Genomic DNA, 21,599 nt, shown 5'->3' on the forward strand with positions numbered 1-21,599 from the left:
TGCTTAGTACTGGAGACAATGGATTTACAAAACAAATACGTTCTAGTAAAGTTTTAGTGCCATTTCAAATTTGTGATGAGTCAAAGTTACTACTAGTTACTACTTTGAGAGTTTTAATAGATCCTGCATTTCTCAGAAAATATGGATAACACAGCCGGACCTGGCTAGCATTGATATGAACATGTGTGCCTAACCATCAAAATGTACTCTTTTCAGATATCTGGAAGGAAACCATTTAACAGCTGTGCCAAAGGAACTGTCGACCTTCAGACACCTGACACTGATGTAAGAAATGCTTAGTTTTAATGCCAGCAAAATTAAATGTTTCTTTCCCCCACACGTCTTGAGTGGAGTATGGGAAATTGACATTTGAAACTAATTTCTGCCTATCATGTCAGCAGTTGTTTCCTTTAAAAGTAGATAAACCCTCTACGTACTATTTGACCGTAACTGGGTGTGGCAGATTTACCTGTACCACACTGGTAGGGTTGAAAGTCAAACATCATTTTTTTATAATTAAACCATTGCTCATGATATTAGAGCACTGAGAAAATGAAAGCACCTAACAAAGCTTTTTCTTTTGTTGATGTTTGAGAGGTAGAGCAGTTGTGAGTATGAGCTCAAAATAGATCCCCACAATCAGACATCATTCACCCTACTCCGCTGCGGAAGTTGCACATGTATGTGTATACAAAACACATAGAGGCTACCTGGGGAGAGGGCATTATCGGTGTGACAAATTGCAGCTCCATATGATGACATTGTGCAATTATGACTGCTCCCCTGTCCACTTATCCATCTGCCCAGAGATTTCTTTTACATCTGCTGCTTCTCAGTTGCAGTGCACTGAAAATATGCCCTAGAAGTGAGAACAAGGCTGTGGTGCCTTATAGGATTCTTCCCAGGTTGATTATAAGGGATGAGGGCAGTTGATAAGGGCTAGCTTTGAAATTGCTTACTTTGCTGCTTGACTCTGCTTCAACATTTTAAACTAACTTGTTTAAAGTCATTTGTATAATTGATGTATCTGCTGCATCTATTTCTTTAGTGACTTGAGCAACAACAGCATCAGCATGTTGGCCAATTACACCTTCATCAACATGACTCAGCTATCGACACTGTAAGTAATCACAATTCCGGCATCGGTTTTAATTGTTGTGCAGTACAGACTCAGTCGCATTAAACGAGTAACTTTCTTGTTATGTAAATCAATGGCTTTTCATGCTGCTTGTTAAGCAAATTAGTAGAAAAATAACCAAAGAAACACATAATTCTGCAGCTGAATTTTCTGATTCTCTTAGGATCCTGAGCTACAACAGACTCCGGTGTATTCCAGTCTACGCATTTAATGGACTCAAGTCGCTTCGAGTGTTGTAAGTAATACTTGTTCAATATGTCTGGGTTACAGCTTATTAGGATGCTGTTGATGACAGCAGGATATTTAATGAGCAGATGGCTTTCACTTGATTCAGTACGCCATAAATATTTTCACACAATTAGCTTCAATGTACTTGTACTTTTATTCAAGACATCCTGTACCAACTGACGCAGGTGATTGGTAAGCTATTTCATATGCAAAGGGTAGCCATATACTTTCAGTGCAAGTGCCCTTGCTTTAATATTATGGGGACAAGAATGAATAAGAAGGGAATAGCAGACAGTGTATTTGTCCATTGGAACACAGAACGGTAGCTGCCTGTGCAGAATGGAGAAGAACATCTCTCCCTTTATTCCCCTGTGGCCTATAAAAACCAATAGAACTCCAGCAAGAGTATAATTTTCTGCCTGATGCTTCAGAAGCTATAGCAGGTATCTCTTTTTTAAATCCTAGGAGTTTCTAATGACACTTGAACTTCTGTAGAGCCCTGCTGAATTTCATAGGACATTTCCTGGATGTTGTAGTGCATAGAAAGGATTATACCAGCCAGGTCTATGGCTTTGTAATGTTCTGGCATGGGAGAGCCAAATTCAGAAATGACTTCTCTCTGTCGGGCTGAGAAATGAGTGCCACCAACAGTGGTTTTCTGCTTCCATGAGGATGGGTGTAGGTTTCTGTTTCACTGTTCCCAAGGAAGGTCAGGTTGGCAAGCTGTGTGCCATTGTAGATTTGGAGGTAGCTGTCTGGTTGGCTGTGCTGTTTGCCAGGATGGATCAACTGATGAGAATCCCTCTGTGATATGAGACTCTTCAAATCAAGTTCTCACAGCTGTAATCTGCAGAATGTTCTCCTGACCTGGTACTCAGTGGAAATCAAGAAGCCGAGTAGAAAGATTCAAATAGAAGGGAAATGCTAGCAACAACCTGGTTGTGTATTTAACTTTCATATGATAATTCATCACGGTTGCTCTGTGAATTGCTGTGACAAACGAGACCCTCGCAGAATTGTTCAGATCAGAGGGACATGAGGCTCCACCACATGGTAATGATTCAAGGTTTGATTGTACAAGACAATCCGTAATTCTTCTTACCCTATTTAATGGTCTACATCTCAGCTTTATTGTTCCACCTCCTTCCTATAGCACCCAATAAAAAAATCAATATTTTTGCATTAGGGAAATTGTCTTTTGATCATATCTCATAAGAACTGTGCCTTTTGTACAGGGACGTCCATTGTCTTACATTTGCCACCACCACCAACAAACCTGCATTTATTTCTCTTTTGATCATTGTAAATTACTGATCAGACATTATAAGAATGAATGTGATGTTATATGAGAGGGTCTCAAACCATTTCATACAGACTGCCTAATATATCACCGTGGGCCATCTTCTCTCCTGCCTGTGATTGTATTACATATCTGAGGCAACCAAAGCTATTACTTACATGGAGAAGCAACATTGCACAAATATTTAATATTTGTAGCTGCTTGTAATACAGGTTAATAGTTGGGGAAAGGGTTGAGTCAGCACCATGTGAACAGCAGTATGATGTAGAAAGGAGAAACAAGCTTTCCATCTTTTTTAAATTTAGGCATCGTGGATGCAAATAAATGACATAAACCGAATGAATGTTTAGCAAAAGAAAATATTAAGAAGGAGAATTGTAATTGATATGGATTTTCTGGGGATCATCTCTCCCTATATCATCTGTGGTGCACACTACATGTTATAGAAAATATTTATGCTAGGAGATGAAACCTCAGCTCATGTTAAGCTGGTTGCACTACCGATTTTCTAGTGTCCCTCTCAGTTTGGAGAAGATACATGACTCTGATAAACAGAATAGCAATTATGTACTTCTAAGACATCCTGACTCCAGTGCTTTTTTCTATAGAGAATAATAGAAGATTTACCTAGTTTTGTTTTTCTTTATTTAAATCATTGTTCCGGGGGTGGGGCTGGGGAGGAGGGGTTCAGGATGCAGGCTGCCCTGGGGAGGGAGGACAACCCCAGCTCTCTCTCACCACAGCAACTGGAGTCAGGTGAGATGTGCCTGTCCATGGCTGCTGCAGCTGCAGTGGACATGGCTGGGGGAAGGGTGCATGTCCCCTGGCTGGGAGACAGACACAAAGAGACCAACTCTCTCCAATATGAATAGTCGATTGTTAATAGCATGAAAACTAGAACTAAAAATGCGTAATCAAGGTGTTGGTCTAATGTCCTCCCAGAAATCTCCAATGATGGAGATTCCACAACCTCCCTAGGCAATTTATTCCAGTGCTTAACCACCCTGACAGGTAAGAAGCTTTTCCTAATGTCCAACCTAAACCTCCCTTGCTGCAGTTTAAGCCCATTCCCTCCTCTTTGTGACAATCTTTTTGGTCGTTGAAAGCTGTCATCAAGTTCCTTGTCCTCATGTTCCTTCTCAGGCTTCTCTTTTCCAGCCTAAACAATCCCAATTCTTTTCATGTTTTCTAGACCTTTTATCATTTTACTCTTCTCTGGACTTTTTCCAGTTTATCCATATCTTTCCTCAAATGTGGTATCTAGAACTAGACACAATACTCCAGCTGAAGCCTAATCTTCATGAAGCAGAGTAGCAGAATTACTTCTTGTGCCTTGTTTACAACACTCCTATTAATACATACTAGAATGATGTTTGCGTTTTTTGCAACAGTGTCACAATCTTGACTCATATTTAGCTTGTGATCCACCATGACCCCTAAATGTCTTTCCACAGTACTCCTTCTTGGACAGTCATTTTTCATTTTATGCGTATGCATCTGATTTTTCCTTCCTAAGTGCATTTGCACTTATTGAATTTCATCCTATTTACCGCAGACCATTTCTCCAGTTTGTCTAGATCATTTTGAATTATAATACTATCCTCCGAAGCACTTGCAACGCTTTCCAGCTTGGTACCATCCAGAAACTTTATAAGTGTACTCTCTATGCCATTATCTAAATTGCATAGATGAAGATATTGAACAGGCCCAGAACTGATCCCTGCAGAACCCCACTCATTATGCCTTTCCAGCATGCCTGTGAACTATTAAGTAACTACTCTCTGGGAACCATTATCCAACCAGGGTTTTGGTTTTTTTCAGTTTTTCTTGGCAAAATGAAAAGTGCTCCCTCTTCCCCCAAATAAAATGTGGGAGGGATATTTGGGTCAAGGAAAACTATTTGAAATGAAAGGCCATTTTGAAATCACATTTTCAACATTTTTGTTTTTATGTTAGTTTCAGCTGAAACTACTTGCCAAATTTGACTCAAATTCGCAAATAGTTCCAGTGCTGTAAAAAAATTATTTTTGGCAAATTTACTGTTCATGGAACATTTTTGCCAGGCTCTAGTTCTGATCAGACTTGTTGCTGCATCTTAATTAGTGCTTTAATGATAAAATATTATGTCATTATTCATTCCCTGGGCTATTCATTTGCAAACTTCTGCCCCAATTAAGCATTATTTATATTCAAGCTCCTGATTTTTTTACCTGGTGTGTGTTTTAATTATGCAATGTAGTAGGGCTAAAGCGAAGAAATTACGTTCTCATCCTTACTTTGGAGGCATACCTTCTTTTGTTAGAGTTGTATGCGGTTATTCCTGCATTTTAGAGTCTACGGTCACCAATTCAGACTAAAACAGGAGAGGAGAAAGGTTAGCAGTTGGACACTGGTTATTGTATGTATTTCAATCATGGTTTGATTAGTGCATTTGGAAAGGAAAAGGTGGTCTTGCAGCAAAACCACAGCCCATATGTGTTGGAGCGCCTGGGCTCTGTTTTCTGTCACAAACTTCCCACCTGAGCTGTAACTTTTCCATCTGTAGCATGGGGTTAATACTTAGCTAGATCATTGATGCTATAAGGCCTAAATCATTTGGCTCTGGATTTCAGAGCTGCAGTCCATCTCTTGACTTTGTCTGGAACTGTGGGTTTGCAGCGTCTCAAAGAATCAGTCCCTGAGTGTTTGCAGAGTGCTTTGAGATCCTTGGATGGAAGGTGATGTAGAAAAGCTAAGTACAATTATTAGGCTTCAGTCAGGAGAGGTTCCCGGTGGCTGTGAGTGGATGCTGTTAAATGGGAAATTCTCAACTGCTGGGAAGCCATTCTTCCCACTGACATGCACCTCTGGGCATGTCTCCGTTCCCAGTTGCTGGTAACTCCAGGGGGGTTAGTAGCTGGGCTGTAATTTAATTTCAGTTTCTGCAGGTTGTGCCTGGACTGTGACACAAACAACGGGTGTCTTTTAAAAATTTAAATGCTGGCTGTTGGTTTTCTTTTGAGATCTGCTATTGCTCATCAAATCTTAAAAGAACCTCCTGCTTCAAGGGAGATAACAGTGAACCCTCTCAGTCCTGTGCATAACAACATTAGTGAAATGAAGCCCAAAAGGGAGTCTCTGTCTATGCTCTATGCATTTGGAAACCTACAGATTGATTTGATTTATTATGGCCTATAAAACTCTGGTGTCAGCTACAACTCTTGCCACATGTCATCTATGTTGTTATTAAAAATCAATTCTCCAGAGGGGAGAAAGTGCTTCCGAGTGACGGTGTGCAATCTGTTATTGTCATTTAGTATCCATGTTCTCAGGAGAACTGAAAAGAGAAGACATCAGCAAAACAATTTCCACATTTTCAGGGTTGTTGGCTGTTGTTGTTTTTTAAAGTACATGCGATATTTCATCATCTTGAGCCGTACTTGCCTCTGAAGGTAACTGGCCTCTTTGCTGCATGATTCAGTATCTTTCCAATTCCTTCTGCTTTCTTTGTATTTATTCTGTTAACAGTAAATATAAAATATGTATCTGAAAATCAGAAAACCCATGAATGAATAATTTAATTACATTTCATGTCATCTCTCTCTCTCTCTCTCTCTTCTCTTTCTCTCTGTCTGGCTGTGCTCCTCAGCTTCTCTGTCTCTTTGATAAATTTTTGCTACCCTTGTTTTCGAACCCATTATGCACTGCGTTAGATGCATGAGCAGTTCCCTTTGCCATGAATGGGGCCACTCATATTTACTGTTATGCCCCAGGGTAAGTATTTACAGAATGGCTCTAGTCATTCAATGGACTTTTACAATAGCGTAACAACTCAGTCATGAAATGAGTTACAAAATGTTCCACCCAGTTTTACATGTTCAAAACTACTGCCTTTATGGACCATTGATATATGTTGAAATCTAAACTGCATGTAAATATAGGAAAGGATGCACTGTGGGAAAGGTACGATCCCATAAATGCAGCATACAGCATGATGGTAAAACTTCTACAAGTGCTCCTCCTCTGAAACACTTTGCTTTTATATCTAGTTTATTTACTGTAGTTTAGTTGATTGGCAGCTGCACAAATTGAAATGGAAGTGTCCTGGTCACAGGTAGACTGACCTTTTACAATGATCTAAACTACATAGTTTTTTCAGAAAAAGTAGCCTTTTTCCGAAAAAACGTCACCTACCTCTAGACTGCCATTGCATTCTTTTGAAATTAAATCAAAAGAATGAGGAGGTTTTTTCAACAGCAGTAAACCTCATTTTACGAGGAAGAATGCCTTTTTTAAAAGCGCTCATTCAAAAAAAGGCGTTCTTAAACGCAAACAGGGCTTTTTCGAAAGAGAGAGTCTAGATTGCCTGAGTGTTCTCTTTCGAAAAAGCAGATCGCTTTTTCAAAAGTGTTGTTGCTATCTAGACGATCTCTTTTGAAAGAGGCTTGTAGTCTAGTTGTACCCTTAGTTTTCATTTATTTTCTTACAGGAACAGAACTAATGGGTGTGTCTGTCTGGTATTTAAAGACATAGTTGGGATCAAATTGAACCTACAATTAACAGACACACAATGAAGGGTGCTTATGATCTCCATTGATATCTGAGGGCCTTCAACATGGATTGGTTGCTGTGGGAGTCCTCACATCCAGGCCTTACAGTAGCTGATGAGCACCTGATAGGATCAGGCATTTACAAGTTGAACTCAATTTTCATTTAAATATTTGCAAAAGAAGAAGGGTTAAGACAACACAAGCCATCAGTGTAAATTATCCATTCCCACTGCACCGTTGCTTGCAAATTAGGCAACCCCATTTGTGGATTACTAAAAATAATGGCGGAAATGAGAAATGTAACATTGTAGTGAGTTCATTTTAATGGTAACCAATTCCAGGCCATTATATCCACTTCTGTCTTCTGGGCACATAATAAGCAGGCCCAATCGTGTAGTCCGTATGCCAGTAATAATATTTCCTGTGTAAGGGCCACAGGTAAGGCCAGTGAGTTGCTTGGGTTTAGCGGTGTTAATAAGTGTCCTCTGTCTGGAGATTGTGTATTGTACTGCTCCTCCTTCCAACTGAGGTGAATCGCTTGGCAATTCACCCAGAGTTGTCAGTGCCACAAGTTACTCTTGATAGGTCAAACACTTAACAGGATTCTTCAGGGTCAAAGTAGAGAGAACACAAGGCTTTCGGGGTAGGAGTGCTCAAAGCAGCAGAGACTGCTCATCCAAGAAATCTGCACAGCTTTCTATGGATGAGTTTTCTGTTGCAAATCTCTGCAAGATTGTCACTAGTGCTGCTCCTTGTCCATACACACTCTGAGGATAGGACGATGGCAGTTAGACTGTCTACCCTCACTGGGCCCAAATGCCCACTGCACTACCAGGAACCTCACTGGTTCAGAGAAGCGTGTGTTCTTCAATTGTCAGTTTGGCCTTAGTTCAGCTGAGTGTGCACTGGTGAGGTGACACTGTAACGTTGTAATTCACTAGTTTAAATTCTAGTGCATATTGCAGTGGGACTAGTGCACAGGAAGGGACATGACATTAAAAGAAGACTCAGCGCCAGAGATGTCTTTTGGATTAAATTAGAATGACCGCCTTCTATTTAAAGGCCTAGATAGGTTTTTTCAGTGATAAATATTACAGCTTAAGTTCACCTGCCACATTGTGAGTATCTATAATGCTGCCAGAGGCAATAGTAGTAAGTGTCATTGTATGCCATAAATGCCAGAATAAATTAGAGGAGAATGACTCTCATAAAGAATTATAAAATACACACACACCAGTTTTCTATTCTCCATGCTGCTGCAGCAGATTAGAACATCACTATTTTTGACATCCGTGAAAGGCAGACGCAGTCTGTCATCAAGGAAGGGTTTCATGACTGCTCCAGACTAAGCTCCCTTCTTTAACTGATATGGACCACAGGAGAACTGCAAAATACATAAAATCTTGTGTTAAAATGCTCTGATGCCCTCTCCACTCCTCCTTCCTCTGTGAACAATATCTTACTGACTTTTTATAGGAAGAGATTTATACAATCTGGTGTGTTCTCCCTACATTTCTGCAGTGATGACTTTTGAGAATTTCTGTCTGAAAATATGAAATTTTTTAGTCTGTCTGTAGGTTGACAGGTAGCCCATAAATTGTGTAAGACCAATAAAGTCCAAATTGTGACTCGTGCGGGGAGATGCATTTTACTCAGTGGGCTGCTTGGTATCAGCTCCAGTGTGTGTGCATTGCGAATGCCACTGTATAAATCCATGGTACACCCACACTTTGAATACCGCATGCAATATAAAGAATATCTCAACTCAAAAAAAGATGTATTAGATTTTGGAAGAGTACAGAGAAGGGCAATAAAAATTAATAGTGGTACAGAACAACTTCCATATAAGAAGATTTTTAAGAGACAGGAACCATTCAGTTTAGAAAAGAGATGACAAAAGGGTATATGAAAAAAATCTATCAAAGCAGTAATAGTGTGGAGAAAATGAAGAGGGAAGTGTTATTTTCTCCTTCACATAATACAAGAATCAGGTGTCACCCAATAAAATTAGTAGGCAACAGGTTTAAAATAAACATAAGAAACAACTTCTTCACACAGTGTAGTCAACTGGTGAAGTTCATTGCTAGGAGATATGAAAGCCAACACTATAACAGGGTTTAAAAAAAGGACTAGTGAAGTTCATGGTGGATTGGTCCGTCAATTGCTAATAACTATGTGGACACAACCGCATGTGCTGGATATCCCTAAACCTCTGACTGGCGGAAGATAAGGCTGGAGGACCGGATGGATCACTCAGTAAATTGTACTGTTCTGTTTATTCCTTTGGAAGCATCTGACGCTACCATTTTCAGAAGACATGAAAAGGGTTAGATGGACCTGTGTTCTGAGCCAGTTTAGCTGTTCTTATATTCCTCCCCGTAGTCTGATGCACTCATTTTTTGAGCCACCTCATTCAATTTGATTATAATCTCCTTGGTGCAAGAAGTGCATTTTTGTTTCTTTGTAGAGCACTATTATCCCTCAATCCAGATAGTGGCATTCAGTTACTATTGCAACACAATCTGTATACATTTAAAGAAAAGACATGCTGTTATGCTAGCACCTTTCAAATAATGTATTCCACATATTATAAGAAATATTCTTCTTCATATAAATAAACAGAATCCAGTTCTTGGAGGAGAGAATAAAATGCCTTTATAGGTGGTTTGTGAAAGTAGGAAAGATTGTGCTTATCAGAGAATCATAGGGCTGGAAGAGACCTCAGGAAGTCATTGAGTCCAACCCTCTGCTAAAAGCAGGACCAATCCCAACTAAATCATCCCAGCCAGAGCTTTCTCAAACTGGGACTTAAAACCTTCTAGGGATGGAGATTCCACCACCTCTCATTCCAGTACTTCCCCACCCTCCTAGTGAAATAGTTTTTCCTAATATCCATCCTAGACCTCCCCCACTGTAACTTGAGACCATTGCTCCTCGTTCTGCCATCCGTCTCTCCTGACAACAGCCTCTCTCCATCCTCTTTGGAACCTCCCCTCAGGTAGTTGAAGGCTGCTATCAAATCCCCCCTCACTCTTCTGTAGACTAAATAAGCTCAAATCCCTCAGTCTCCTTATAAATCATTTACTCCAGCCCCCTAATCATTTTGGTTGCCCTCCACTGGAATCTCTCCAATGCATTCATATCCTTTCTATAATAGCAGTTGGGGGCTCAAAATTGGATGTAATACTCCAGATGTGGCCTCACCAGTACTGAATAAAGAGGAATAATCACCACTAGATCTGCTGGCAATGCTCCTCCTAATGCACCCTACTATGCCATTAGCCTTCTTGACTACAAGGCCCCTCTGTTGACTCTTATCCAGCTTCGCATCCACTGTAATCCCCAGGTCCTTTTCTTCTGAACTGCTGCTTAACCAGTTGGTCTCCAGCCTGTAGCAGTGTTTGGGAGTCTTCCATCCTCGTTGAACCTCATCAGATTTCTTTTGGCCCAATCCTCCAACTTATCTAAGTCACTACAGACTCATTGAGCCCGACGATCTAGCCAGCTTTCTGTCCACCTAATAGCCCGTTTATCGAAGCCATACTTCTTTAAATCCAATCCATACTTCTTTATACTCTCTTCTTATGCTCTGCTCATTCTCCAGAGGTGCTGATTTCCATGTTAAATGTGGACAGGCTCTTCTATGCACATAGACTATCGCTCCCTCCTGGAGTCCCACCGTAGTCCGTGTTTAATTTCATCTTTCACATCCCCTCTTTTCCTTTGTTTTATTTGCATTTTCAGCTAATGTGACGCTGCAACAGTACGTATGTCTGTGACAGGGAGGAAAAGATGCTTTCCTGTTTTTCTGTTTGAATGATTAAAAAAGCAAGCAGGACATCTTTTACGATAAAATTAACTATTACAATTTTTAACTGCAGATAAAGTTATTTATAGAATCCTTGTATAAAGGCACAAATAACAAAGCACGGATTCTAGTGGATTATGAAGCTAGTACAGTATCTACATAGGGGTTAAATATTGATTCCAAAGCTAGCTAACGATTCATAATTTGGGGTGGAGCATGACAATGCTGAGTTCTAATGTCTTGTTCTTTCTCTGCTGTAGAACTCTTCACGGTAATGATATTTCCAGTGTCCCTGAAGGTTCTTTTAATGACCTCGTGTCCCTTTCACATCTGTAAGTACCCTGGCTCGGAATTAATGTTTTTGACTGTTATTTTACTAACACAATGTAGGTTACTCTGCTAATCTAGTTCTAAGCCATTCTGAGTTGTGCCCATTTTCTGTCTGCATTCTACTGTCTTTTTTCAGATAATGTCTGTTACAATTAAATAAAATAAATGATGCAACTGCTTATCATTGAAAAAAAAAACCTTGGGAAAACAACTGAATGAATAATATGACTAATAATATGAATAATAAAACTCTTTTATGGTATTTGTGCTAACACGCAGCCATCTAGCTCTCTGCATGTGATTTTTAGAGCAGGATGGTCCAGAAGCCTGAGTGTGAGGCAGGAAGCCACCCGCCAAGAACAAGTATTAAGTAACTTGTGTGTGGATTCTGGGCATAATAAGTATCATATGGTTTAAATACTGGATTTTTGTCAGTATAGGATCTTGCATATGAACTCATAATTCACATATATTAATAGTGAACTTTTTGTGTATTTCATTCCACATATACATATGAAAATATGTTCAGAAATAACATACTATCTGTGTATATGAAAAATAACATACTGTCTGTGTCTATTTATTTTTTTCCATCACTTTCTTCCTTTCCTTATGGTCTTGGACCAATCGCTCACCTAGAGATGGATGAAAATTGGTAAAATTTAATCTGTCTTCTTTTACTTTTGATTTGTAAGCTCTGGTCTACACTAGGGAGTTATTTCAAAATAACAAGCAGAACATCCACACTACCAGTCCCGTTATTTTGAAATAACAAGCTGGTTATTTTGAAATCTGCACTCCAGTTTTAGAAATTGCATGTTCTCGGGCAAGCATAATTGTTATATTGAAGAAGCGTTAGGGTGGATGCTCTAGTGCAGCTAATGAAATAATTGGCCTCCAGAGGCCTCTCGCAGCTGTACATGTTGCTAGTCTGGCCACACCTGCCAGCTCCACTACTCCCCTTCTCCTGCAGAGCTTAAAACAGCAGGCTGTAAGAGAAGGGCTTGTGGCATGTGGCTAGCTTGGCAAGCCTTGTGCCATACAGCAGGAGCCAACAGAGCCATGGCAGACCCCAACGCTACCTCTGAGCCTCCCAAGGCTGTCAGCGCTCCTGCAGCATCCTTGGCTACCACGGGCCAGGGCCTCAGGAGAGCTTCAGCCTGGACTGGTATGGAGATCCTGGACCTCACCGAGGTCTGTGGAGAGGAGACCAGCCTCCAGGATCTCTGCACCAGAAGGCGGAATTCTGACATCTATGGCTGGATTCCTGCCACATGGCTGACAAAGGCCACATGCCTGGACCCTCAACCAGGTCTGGATGAAGATAAAAGAGCTCATACAGGGCTACAAGGCCAGGACAGAACAGACTCTCCAGGGTGGCACCACACACATGCCGCTACTACGAACTGCTTGATACCATCCTTGGAGGGGGTCCAATCACCTCCCCCATCGTCATTGAGTCCAGCAAGGACACACCCAGTGTCAGCCTCCCCAAGGGCAGGGTTATGGATGAGGAGGAGGAAGAGGCCAACCAGGCGACCATGCCCACCAGGCGGGAACTGCTGCTCACCCTGGAGCCAGTTCTTCCCTCCCAGGATGTCTCTCAGGCTTCAGACAGTCCCCCACCTCCGACACCATCTTCTTGACTCCGCAGGAGGAAACACACTCAGGAGGACCTAATGAGGAGCAAATGGCCTCTGGTCCAGTCTGGTCATCGTGCTGCAGGAGCAGCATGTGGGCAGTCTGGATGAACTGCGCCATGAGGCGCAGCTTGAGGCCTGTGAGCCTGGGACTGCTTTGCTGCAGCTCCCGCTCCATGTTGTGAGTGCTGTGGTATCCGCAAGAGCACACTGTGTCCCTTTTATGTCCCGCAAGGAGAGAGGCAGCGGAGGGGTGGATTTTGATGTTGTTATTTCGATCTTATTTATTTCAAAATTATTTCCTAGTGTAGACATGCTCTAAGGCTCTGAACATATTCCTGTGATTTGGTTTCAGGCCAGATCCATAGTTCAGCTGCAGTTCAGGCTTGAGTGTTCAAATACCTTTCAAACAAGTTTCTTGAAATTTCCATTTCTCAGGTTGGGAGGTAGCATGAACGAAGGAGTAAGGCATCAGACTGGCATGTCCTGGCAGCTAGGAGACTGGGCAATATTTAAAATGCATATTCACATTGACAGAAATATTTGGCAAATTTTTGATAAATTTGCCAAATGGTTTTGATGATACAAATACAAGAATCCAAAAAGATTGAAATGTTTTGATCTTTTTTAAATGAAATGCCTCTAAAATGTTTTGTTTCAAAGTGTCCTTCAATTTTATTTGTTTTTAATTAAGCTCTAACTTGAAATGAATGGTTTCATGGATCTGAAACAACAAACAACTTTTTTTTTCTCAGAAGTACCAATGAACCAAAACATTCATTGTTTGCTCAGTTCTAGAGGGATGGTGATACTTCCTACATTCTAAACTCAGAACTCCGGTCATCTGAAGAAGTGGGCTGTGCCCACGAAAGCTCATGATACCATCTTCATGTTTTGTTAGTCTAAAAAGTGCTACTAGAACTTTTGTTGTTTTTTTAAGTTTATCCTGTACAGACTAACTTGGCTACCCGCTGAAGCTTCTAAAAGTTACTAGTTGGGACAAAATCTCATATGAACAATTCAAGGGATTTCAACTCAATTTTATATGAATTTGAACTTGAGCTTCAACCCTAATTCAGCTTCAGATACAAATGTCAGACTCTAGCCTGTACCTAAGCTAGATAAATGGGCAAATATTTATTAAACACAAAATGTATTTTACACTGTGTTTATAGTACAGTAAATTCATAGGGATGAATTCAGGCTCAATGTAAGTGGGAATGTACCAAATTCCTTTGTCTGTACTTGAAAATGCAATGACACCTTCCAAATAGAGGAGGCGGACATCTAAGGATATATTTAGAACTGAAGTTATAAACATGTCATGTGCCATTTTGGGGTTTTCCTCAGCGTTTACATTAAACAAAGTGCAGACACAGTTTCCTTAGATAATCTGTTTACCCCAAAGAATCATAAAATCCCCTTTGGCCCAGCACAGTCACTGCAGCCCTCTGTTGAAGGCATGTGCTGCCAGCAGTGTAAAGTACACAATGCTCAAATGAATGGCAGTAAGTAGGGACCATAAACAAATTAAGACTTGTCTAGGGTATAATTTGCTCAATGAACAATTAAGTTCTACTGCACAATTTTCTCTGCTGTTTCTTTGAAGTAGCATTTTCTTTCTGTAGCTCTAGGAAAGAGTGCCTTAGACAGAGTTCAAGAAGTTGAGTTCACCAGTAGGGCTGAGAGAAATTTAAAATAATGTATTTTATTAACACTGACATATCTTTCTGGGGTTCACATATCTCTGAGAGAGACCGTAGCTGTGGCATTTTTTAAAAAAAGAACAAAATACTGCCATGCATTAATTGCATATATCTTCTGAGTACATAAAATGTTATATGTGAGACACACTTTCACTGCTGGTCGTGTGAATCCATAGTAAAAGGATGGACCTATAATGTGCTGCTATTCCTAGGGTCAGAGGAGATTCTGAGTGTTGAGACATTGAACAGTTTTAGCCTGGGCAGAACTATTAGTATGGCCATGAAGATCACTTACAAGTTATGATGGCTCAAACAGACCATTGTACAAAGGTACAATTCTCCAGTATAGACAAAATTATTCTCTTCTTTGGTCAATGCCTTTTTCAACAGATGCAGCTGTAATATTGTTTGGAATTGGAAATGTAAACATTCAGATCTGGACTACTCTAATCTATTTTCCAAAGCTGCTCAAAATGCAGGGAAAGATTTTCACTGCAATGGCTTTCTTTTAAGATAACTTTTTAAATAGAATTTTCGGGGACTGTATCTTCATAGAGACATTATGGTTTGTCTATGGAATGCACGCTTGTTTTGTATAGGACCTGTGCCAGTGTACTTTGACAATCCTAAATACTCTCCAACTGAGGCTGTGTCTTCACTGCCAAATTTATCAGGTTTTTTTTCTGATATCATGATAAAAAAGCCTGAGCTCTTTCTTCACTAATCTAGAGATGGAAGAGGTTAACCGGTGGGGGCTGGAGCAGCTCCCGACTTGCCATTGGCAGAGAGCTACTCCAGCCCTATGGTGAGCCCAGGCTCTCCTCAGCCCCTTTCATCAATTAACAGGTTAAACATAATGTTTAACGGGATAACCAGCTAAATGAGATTTTAGGTCCCTACACTAATCCCCCATACTAGTGTTTTAAAAAGGCTCCACATTTGCTAGGGGAGCAACCTTAAAGTTGGCCATGGAAACTTGAGAACGCCCATGAATTCATTCAATGCCTATGCATCATGCTACTGACATCCAAAACTACCAGAGCCAATCGACTACCAGGTACCAATCCCTGGTAGGGCTTGACTTGATCCTTTATCAAAAACCTGGTAAAAGAGACATTATTAAAAATTTGTCTGAGACGTATATGCTCTACATAAACTATTCAGATTCGTGTCCCTATCAATTTGTGTTTTGTTTTCTCAAGCTCATGTTAGCTATCTATAAAAATAAACTATGACCTCCATTATGCTCTCTTTCTCAGTTCATCTCATCTGTAGTTATTTTAATTGCCCTTCAATGAGAAATATACAAGTCTGGGAGGAAAAAAACCCCAGCCCTTCATTGTAAAGACCCTTAGGCTATGTCTATACTACAGGGCTTTTGCGCAAAAACCCATTGAACATCCTCACCTCAAGCACATTTTTGCTCAAGAAAATATACAGTAAAATGGCAGAATAGAGGGCTTTTTGCAGTGCGGGTATACCTCTTTCTATGAGGAATAACTCCTTTTTGCACAAGAGTTCTTGCACAAAAAGGTGTGTGTGGATGCTCCACAAGGGTTTCTTGTGCAAAAAGAGCCTATCAGAAAAAGCACTGGTGCTCTGATGGCCATTCTGTTAATGACCATCAGAACTTTCTTGTGCAAGAGCATCCATGCAGTGTGGACTCTCTCTTGTGCAAAAGTGCATCGCTTTTGCGATGCACTTTTGTAGTGTGGACACGCTTTTGCACAAAAATTTTTGCGGAAGATCTCTTTCACAAAAAGCGTCTTGAACAAAAACCCTGCAGTGTAGACAAAGCATTAGTGATGCATAACAGTCTGAGATGATAAAAGGAATGGTTTACTGTATTGAACAAAGAAATAAAAGGAGAATTGAGTGGAAATAAGCATGCTGCAGTACATAACAATTACAGGAAACTAAAAATATATACTCCATAACATATACAGCTTGTGGAACAGAATCATTCCTGATATTTATACAGCAGCTTCATCTTCAGGCTGCATTAGAAAGATGAATTAAGCTAGATGTATCAAGGGTCATTTTGTGCTTCCGGTCTCACCTAGTGTGTGTTGAGGTTTGTTCAGTGTTAAATGTTTCACAGTAATTTTGAGATGAACTTTGAAATGTAGGGCTTTGTTTAGCATTGCTAAAGTGGGCCAACTCATTGCAGGTAGGTCAAAAGGTCATTCCTGGCGTCTTTCCATTGTAAGCAATGGAGCTACAAAAAGGGCTGGATGGGGGGGGGGGGTGGAGTTTGGCATTGCTGCTGTGCAGATTTAATTGTGATGAATGAGCCCTGGCTAGAGTTGAACCCATGAACTCTACAGTTGAGTCTGCCTAGGGCACAGTTGTTTCATTAGTCACTCCCATAGAGATGTAGCAACAAATTTAGTGGGGTTTCCTTTCTTAATATCCTGTCTGAACGTTTTATCCAAAAGAAGTTTGAGTTCAAAACTTTCTTTTAAAAAATGATTTGTAGCCTGATTCATAGGGTAAAGCTAAAATTCCAAAACACAATTTGCATCATTGCTGTAATAATTCTTTCCAAGTCAAAATCTCTGTAGATTTTTGATGCTTTGAATTATCTAGATGAGTTTACAGGGTTGTAGTCACATGCCTGCTTATTAAAGTAAGACAGATACATGGCTAAAACCCTACACTGCTTTCAAATAAAAAGTAACTCGGATGTCTAATGTGCATTTCTTCAAAGGTAATTTTTTTAAACTGCCTTTTGGTCAAATGCTCATATTTTGGCTGGAAATTCCAGGTGTTTAAGAGAGTTGGACAAACAATGCCTGCTAAACATCAAACAGGGCTATGCAGCACTTTAAAGACTAACAAGATGGTTTATTAGGTGATGAGCCTTCGTGGGACAGACCCACTTCCTCAGATCAAGCACCTACAACTGTTAGGCTTCATTGAAAACCCCTGTCTCTACCAGGATTTTGTTTTCTTTCTTTCCTCCTGCTACTAATGGTGAGGTAGAGGAGCTCCAGGGCCTGGCTTGATGTCATTGTTTCTGTTCATGTGGGTCTTGCCTCCAACATCAATGAGTTTCTTTTGTATGTGCTGCAACCTCTTTGAAATGGAAAAATAGATTGCAGTTCTTTCACAGTTCACACAGAGGGGCTGTGTCTACATTGGCACCCCTTTCTGGAAAAGGGATGCTAATGAGACCAGTCGGAATTGCAAATGCCGCGGGGGATTTAAATATCCCCTGCGGCATTTGCATGAACATGGCTGCCACTTTTTTCCGGCTCGGGGTTTTGCCGGAGAAAAGCGCCAGTGTAGACGGGATCTTGCGGAAAATAAACCCTTTTCCGGAAGATCCCTTATTCCTACTTGAAAGTAAACCCTTTTCCGCAAGATCCCTTATTCCTACTTAAAAGTAGGAATAAGGGATCTTCCGGAAAAGGGCTTATTTTCCGCAAGATCCTGTCTAGACTGGTGCTTTCTCCAGCAAAACCCCGAGCCGGAAAAAAGTGGCAGCCATGTTCATGCAAATGCCATGGGGGATATTTAAATCCCCTGTGGCATTTGCAATTCCGACTGGTCTCATTAGCATCCCTTTTCCGGAAAGGGGTGCCAATGTAGACACAGCCCAGTAGTTTAGGAGGGACTCAGAGCAGCTCATGGAAGAGCCTATTGTTAAAAGTCTGCTAGCAAATGGAGGCGTGAGTTGGGATGATTTCCCTGCCTCTGATGGAGTTATTCCTAAATCATCCCAGCCAGCAGGCTGCCGACAGGACAGTTGCCCTGGGGCCTGGTGATGCAAAAGGGCCCGGGGCTCCCAGCTGCTGCTGCTACCGCAAGAGCAGAAACAGCCGGCACCCCGAGCCCTTTCAGTTGCTTTGGAGTGCTGTGTGATGCACTCTGGATGGTTCTAAGGGCTACCTGTGGAGAGGGGGGAGGGCATCACGGCACACTCCAGGCAGCGTTGAGGGCTGGCTGGTCCAGCCCCGCCCCTTTGTCCCAAGCCCTGCCCCTTCCGGGAGTGCTGAGCTCCTGTCAGCCCCCTTGCTGGCCAGAGATGACCTATTCATCGCCTCTTTCTGAAGAAACATGTTTTGCCTTTGGTTTGGATCAGGTTGCCCTGAACAACTAGTATTGTAAAAAAATGTCTGAGGGGAGTATACCCCAGGGCAGGGGGTTTCAAACTCAGGGTCGCAGTTTGTAAGGGCAAGACACTAACTGGCTGCCAAACGCTTTGTTTATCTGTGCCTCCATAGGTACGGGCGATCGCAGCTCCCATTGGCCAGGGATCACCAATCCCGGCCAATGGGAGCTGCAGGAAGTGGTGTCCTGGTCCGCAGGTAAACAAAGCATCTCCTGGCCAGCAAGCGGCTTCCCTTTTAAGCTGCAACCCAGAGTTTGAAAACCCCTGCCCTGGCACAATGGGCCTCAACCAGGAGTATGGTACCCTTAGCACAGGGCTGGGCAATAATTTTTTGCTGAGGGCCACTTCAGAAATTTTTGAAGTGCTCCTGGACCACACCAGAAGGAGTGTGGCCTCAAGCAGCAGGGGCGGGGTCAATATACTTCTCTGCTTCCCCTCCCACAGACCATGATTGGTCTGGGGGTGGGGGATTGCCTTTCCCCACCCCCACCCACAGGTTCCCCCCAGGCTCCCATGCCCCTAGCGGTGGGAGGAGACTTTGTGTGTTCCCCCTCCCCAGGCCAATCAGGGCTTGGGGGCGGGGGAGCACACAAAGCCTCCTCCCACCCTGACAGGAGCGTGTGGCGCTTCTAAGAGCAGGGCAGGGGCAGGGCAGAGGAAATTTTGTGCGCTCCCCCCTGCACCCAAGCCCTGATTGGCTGAGGGTGGGGGAGTGGCAGGGCCTCCGCGGGCCAGATCAACCCACCTGGCGGGCTGGATCCGACCCACAGAGGCGCTTTTACCCACTCCTGCCCTAGCAGGTACAGAGGATACAGTAACTCATCTGGGTATTTGCCTAATTTTACAACCAGCTACATGAAAAGCTCTAGTGAAGTCAGTGCAAACTAAAGTTGCATATAATGACTTGTTTATGCTCCTCCAGCTTGTCAGCCTTGCTGGCTTTGCTGGGAGGCTCCCAGAATTGGGCTTTATCTCCTGGAGGCTCCTGACACCGGACTGGGAGATCAGCTGCTAAAAGTCTAGTGGTGCAGTGGGGGGCTACATCAGACTCCCTGCCTGCCCTGGCCCCATTTCCCTCCCAAGGGCGCTTGGCGCATCTCTGCCTGGCCCCCAGGTAAGGGGGAGGGGAGTGTACATGTGCTGCCTTGCCCTGAGCAACAAATCTGCTGCTCCCATTGGCTGGGAACGCTGCTGAAGGGGAGCTGTGGCAGGTGGTTGCAGTCAGCACACAGAGCCATTTGGCAGATGGGTGGGCTGCTTCCGGGAGCAGCATGGGGCCAGGGGAGGCAGAGAGCCTGCCTGAGCCCCACTGCACTGCTAACTAAGTGCCACCTGGCCAGAGCCCAGATCCCAATCCTCTCCCATGCCCCAGGCCTCGGCCTCAGCCCTGAGCCCCCTTCCAGCTCCAGCACAACCTCCCCTACACAAAACCCTCCTGGATCCCAACCCCGAGCCTCCTCTCACGCTCAGACTCCCTCGCACAACCCACACCCCATCCCTAAACCCCTGCCACAGGCTCAGCCCAGTGCTCAGAGCCTGCACCCCATCCCCCACTTCCCCACTGTGAAAGTGAGTGAGAGAGTGAGTGAGTGAGTGACAGGGAGGGGGAATGGAGGGGCTGTGGAAGGGGCCTCAGGGAAGGGTCATGGGTAGGGGCTGAGTGGTTAGATGATCAGCAACCCTGCTGCTAGACGTGCTATACACTGGAATGTAAGTGCAATCGTTCTATTTAAATTGATTGATACTTATATGGTCAAAATGAGAAACTCAACCATTTTCAGTCCTAGCGGGTTGTGACACATTTCTATTTTTATGACTGGATTTGTAAGAAAGTAGTTTTAAAGTGAGGTGAAATGTGGGGTACACGAGACAATCAGACTCCTGGGGTACAGTAGTCTGCAAAGGGTAAGAGGCACTGGTTTAGCCCAGGACTTTTTTGCAGACCTGAGTCCCTCTACATGTTATCCAAGCTGAGCACACTATTGTTTTAGTTTGTTGGATTCCTTTATCTTGGTTTTTCTGAGAGCAAAATATAAATATGCCCAGCAAAGTGCAACTTAATATCAATTTGTTTTCCTGGAAGTGCTGCCTCCTTCCTAGATTATAGGTCTGACCAGTTTGGAGAACAAACCAATAGATTCTCCCATCTTGTGCTTGTCATTAACTGCTACATGGGATTTATCCAAAGCCAAGGGGAAATATATTGGGTTGAGCTCCTTGTTTAAATAAAGTTACAAATCTGAGACACAGAATTTAAGTGTCTTGCCCAGGATCATACAGTGTATCACTGAGAGAGAGGGAAACAAAACCTGGTCTCCAAATGCCAACAAAGATGTTTTAAATATAGTTGGCAGCAGTCCATAGATAACTTTAACACTCTCAAATATAGCAGGCTGTGAGGCATAGTGGATTAGTTCACTAACCATCTAAGTCTGGGAACCTTTATTAAAGTCTGACTTGGGTTACAGCCTTAAAATAGGTTTCAGCATCACAAGCTAGTTCAGTTTTCTCATGTGTGCCGTTCGCATCACCCGACTGCCACACACAGACTTAGTAGGAACTGTTTGCCTGGCTGGAATGAAAGCAATGTCATCTTTCAAAAAATGAGGTGCAATTCCAGAGCTTTGGGGAACCCTCATTAATGTGGCTGTCCAGTCCCTCTTTTTTTAAGGCAATATTCACTATACATTTTTATCAGAGCCAAAGAAGAGCAGACATCTTTTTAGAAAATGGTCAGGACAATTAATCTGTTTCTCATATGGAGATGATATTCCTTTTTTTCAGCTTGTTGCCTGGATATATC

The 21,599-nt window shown here is 42.4% G+C and overlaps 1 protein-coding gene across 1 annotated transcript in view; it reads left to right on the top strand.

The window, feature by feature from the left end:
* SLIT3 (slit guidance ligand 3) overlaps positions 1 to 21,599 on the top strand; it is a 795,269-nt gene that overhangs the window by 660,199 nt on the left and 113,471 nt on the right. Inside the window, exons 21-24 of the mRNA XM_006115755.4 lie at positions 217 to 285; positions 1,049 to 1,120; positions 1,302 to 1,373; positions 11,264 to 11,335. Coding sequence (XP_006115817.1) covers positions 217 to 285; positions 1,049 to 1,120; positions 1,302 to 1,373; positions 11,264 to 11,335 — 285 coding nt within the window. The remainder of the gene's footprint in view (positions 1 to 216; positions 286 to 1,048; positions 1,121 to 1,301; positions 1,374 to 11,263; positions 11,336 to 21,599) is intronic.

Source organism: Pelodiscus sinensis, chromosome 17 (assembly GCF_049634645.1).
Source record: "Pelodiscus sinensis isolate JC-2024 chromosome 17, ASM4963464v1, whole genome shotgun sequence".
Taxonomy (NCBI): Eukaryota; Metazoa; Chordata; order Testudines; family Trionychidae; genus Pelodiscus; species Pelodiscus sinensis.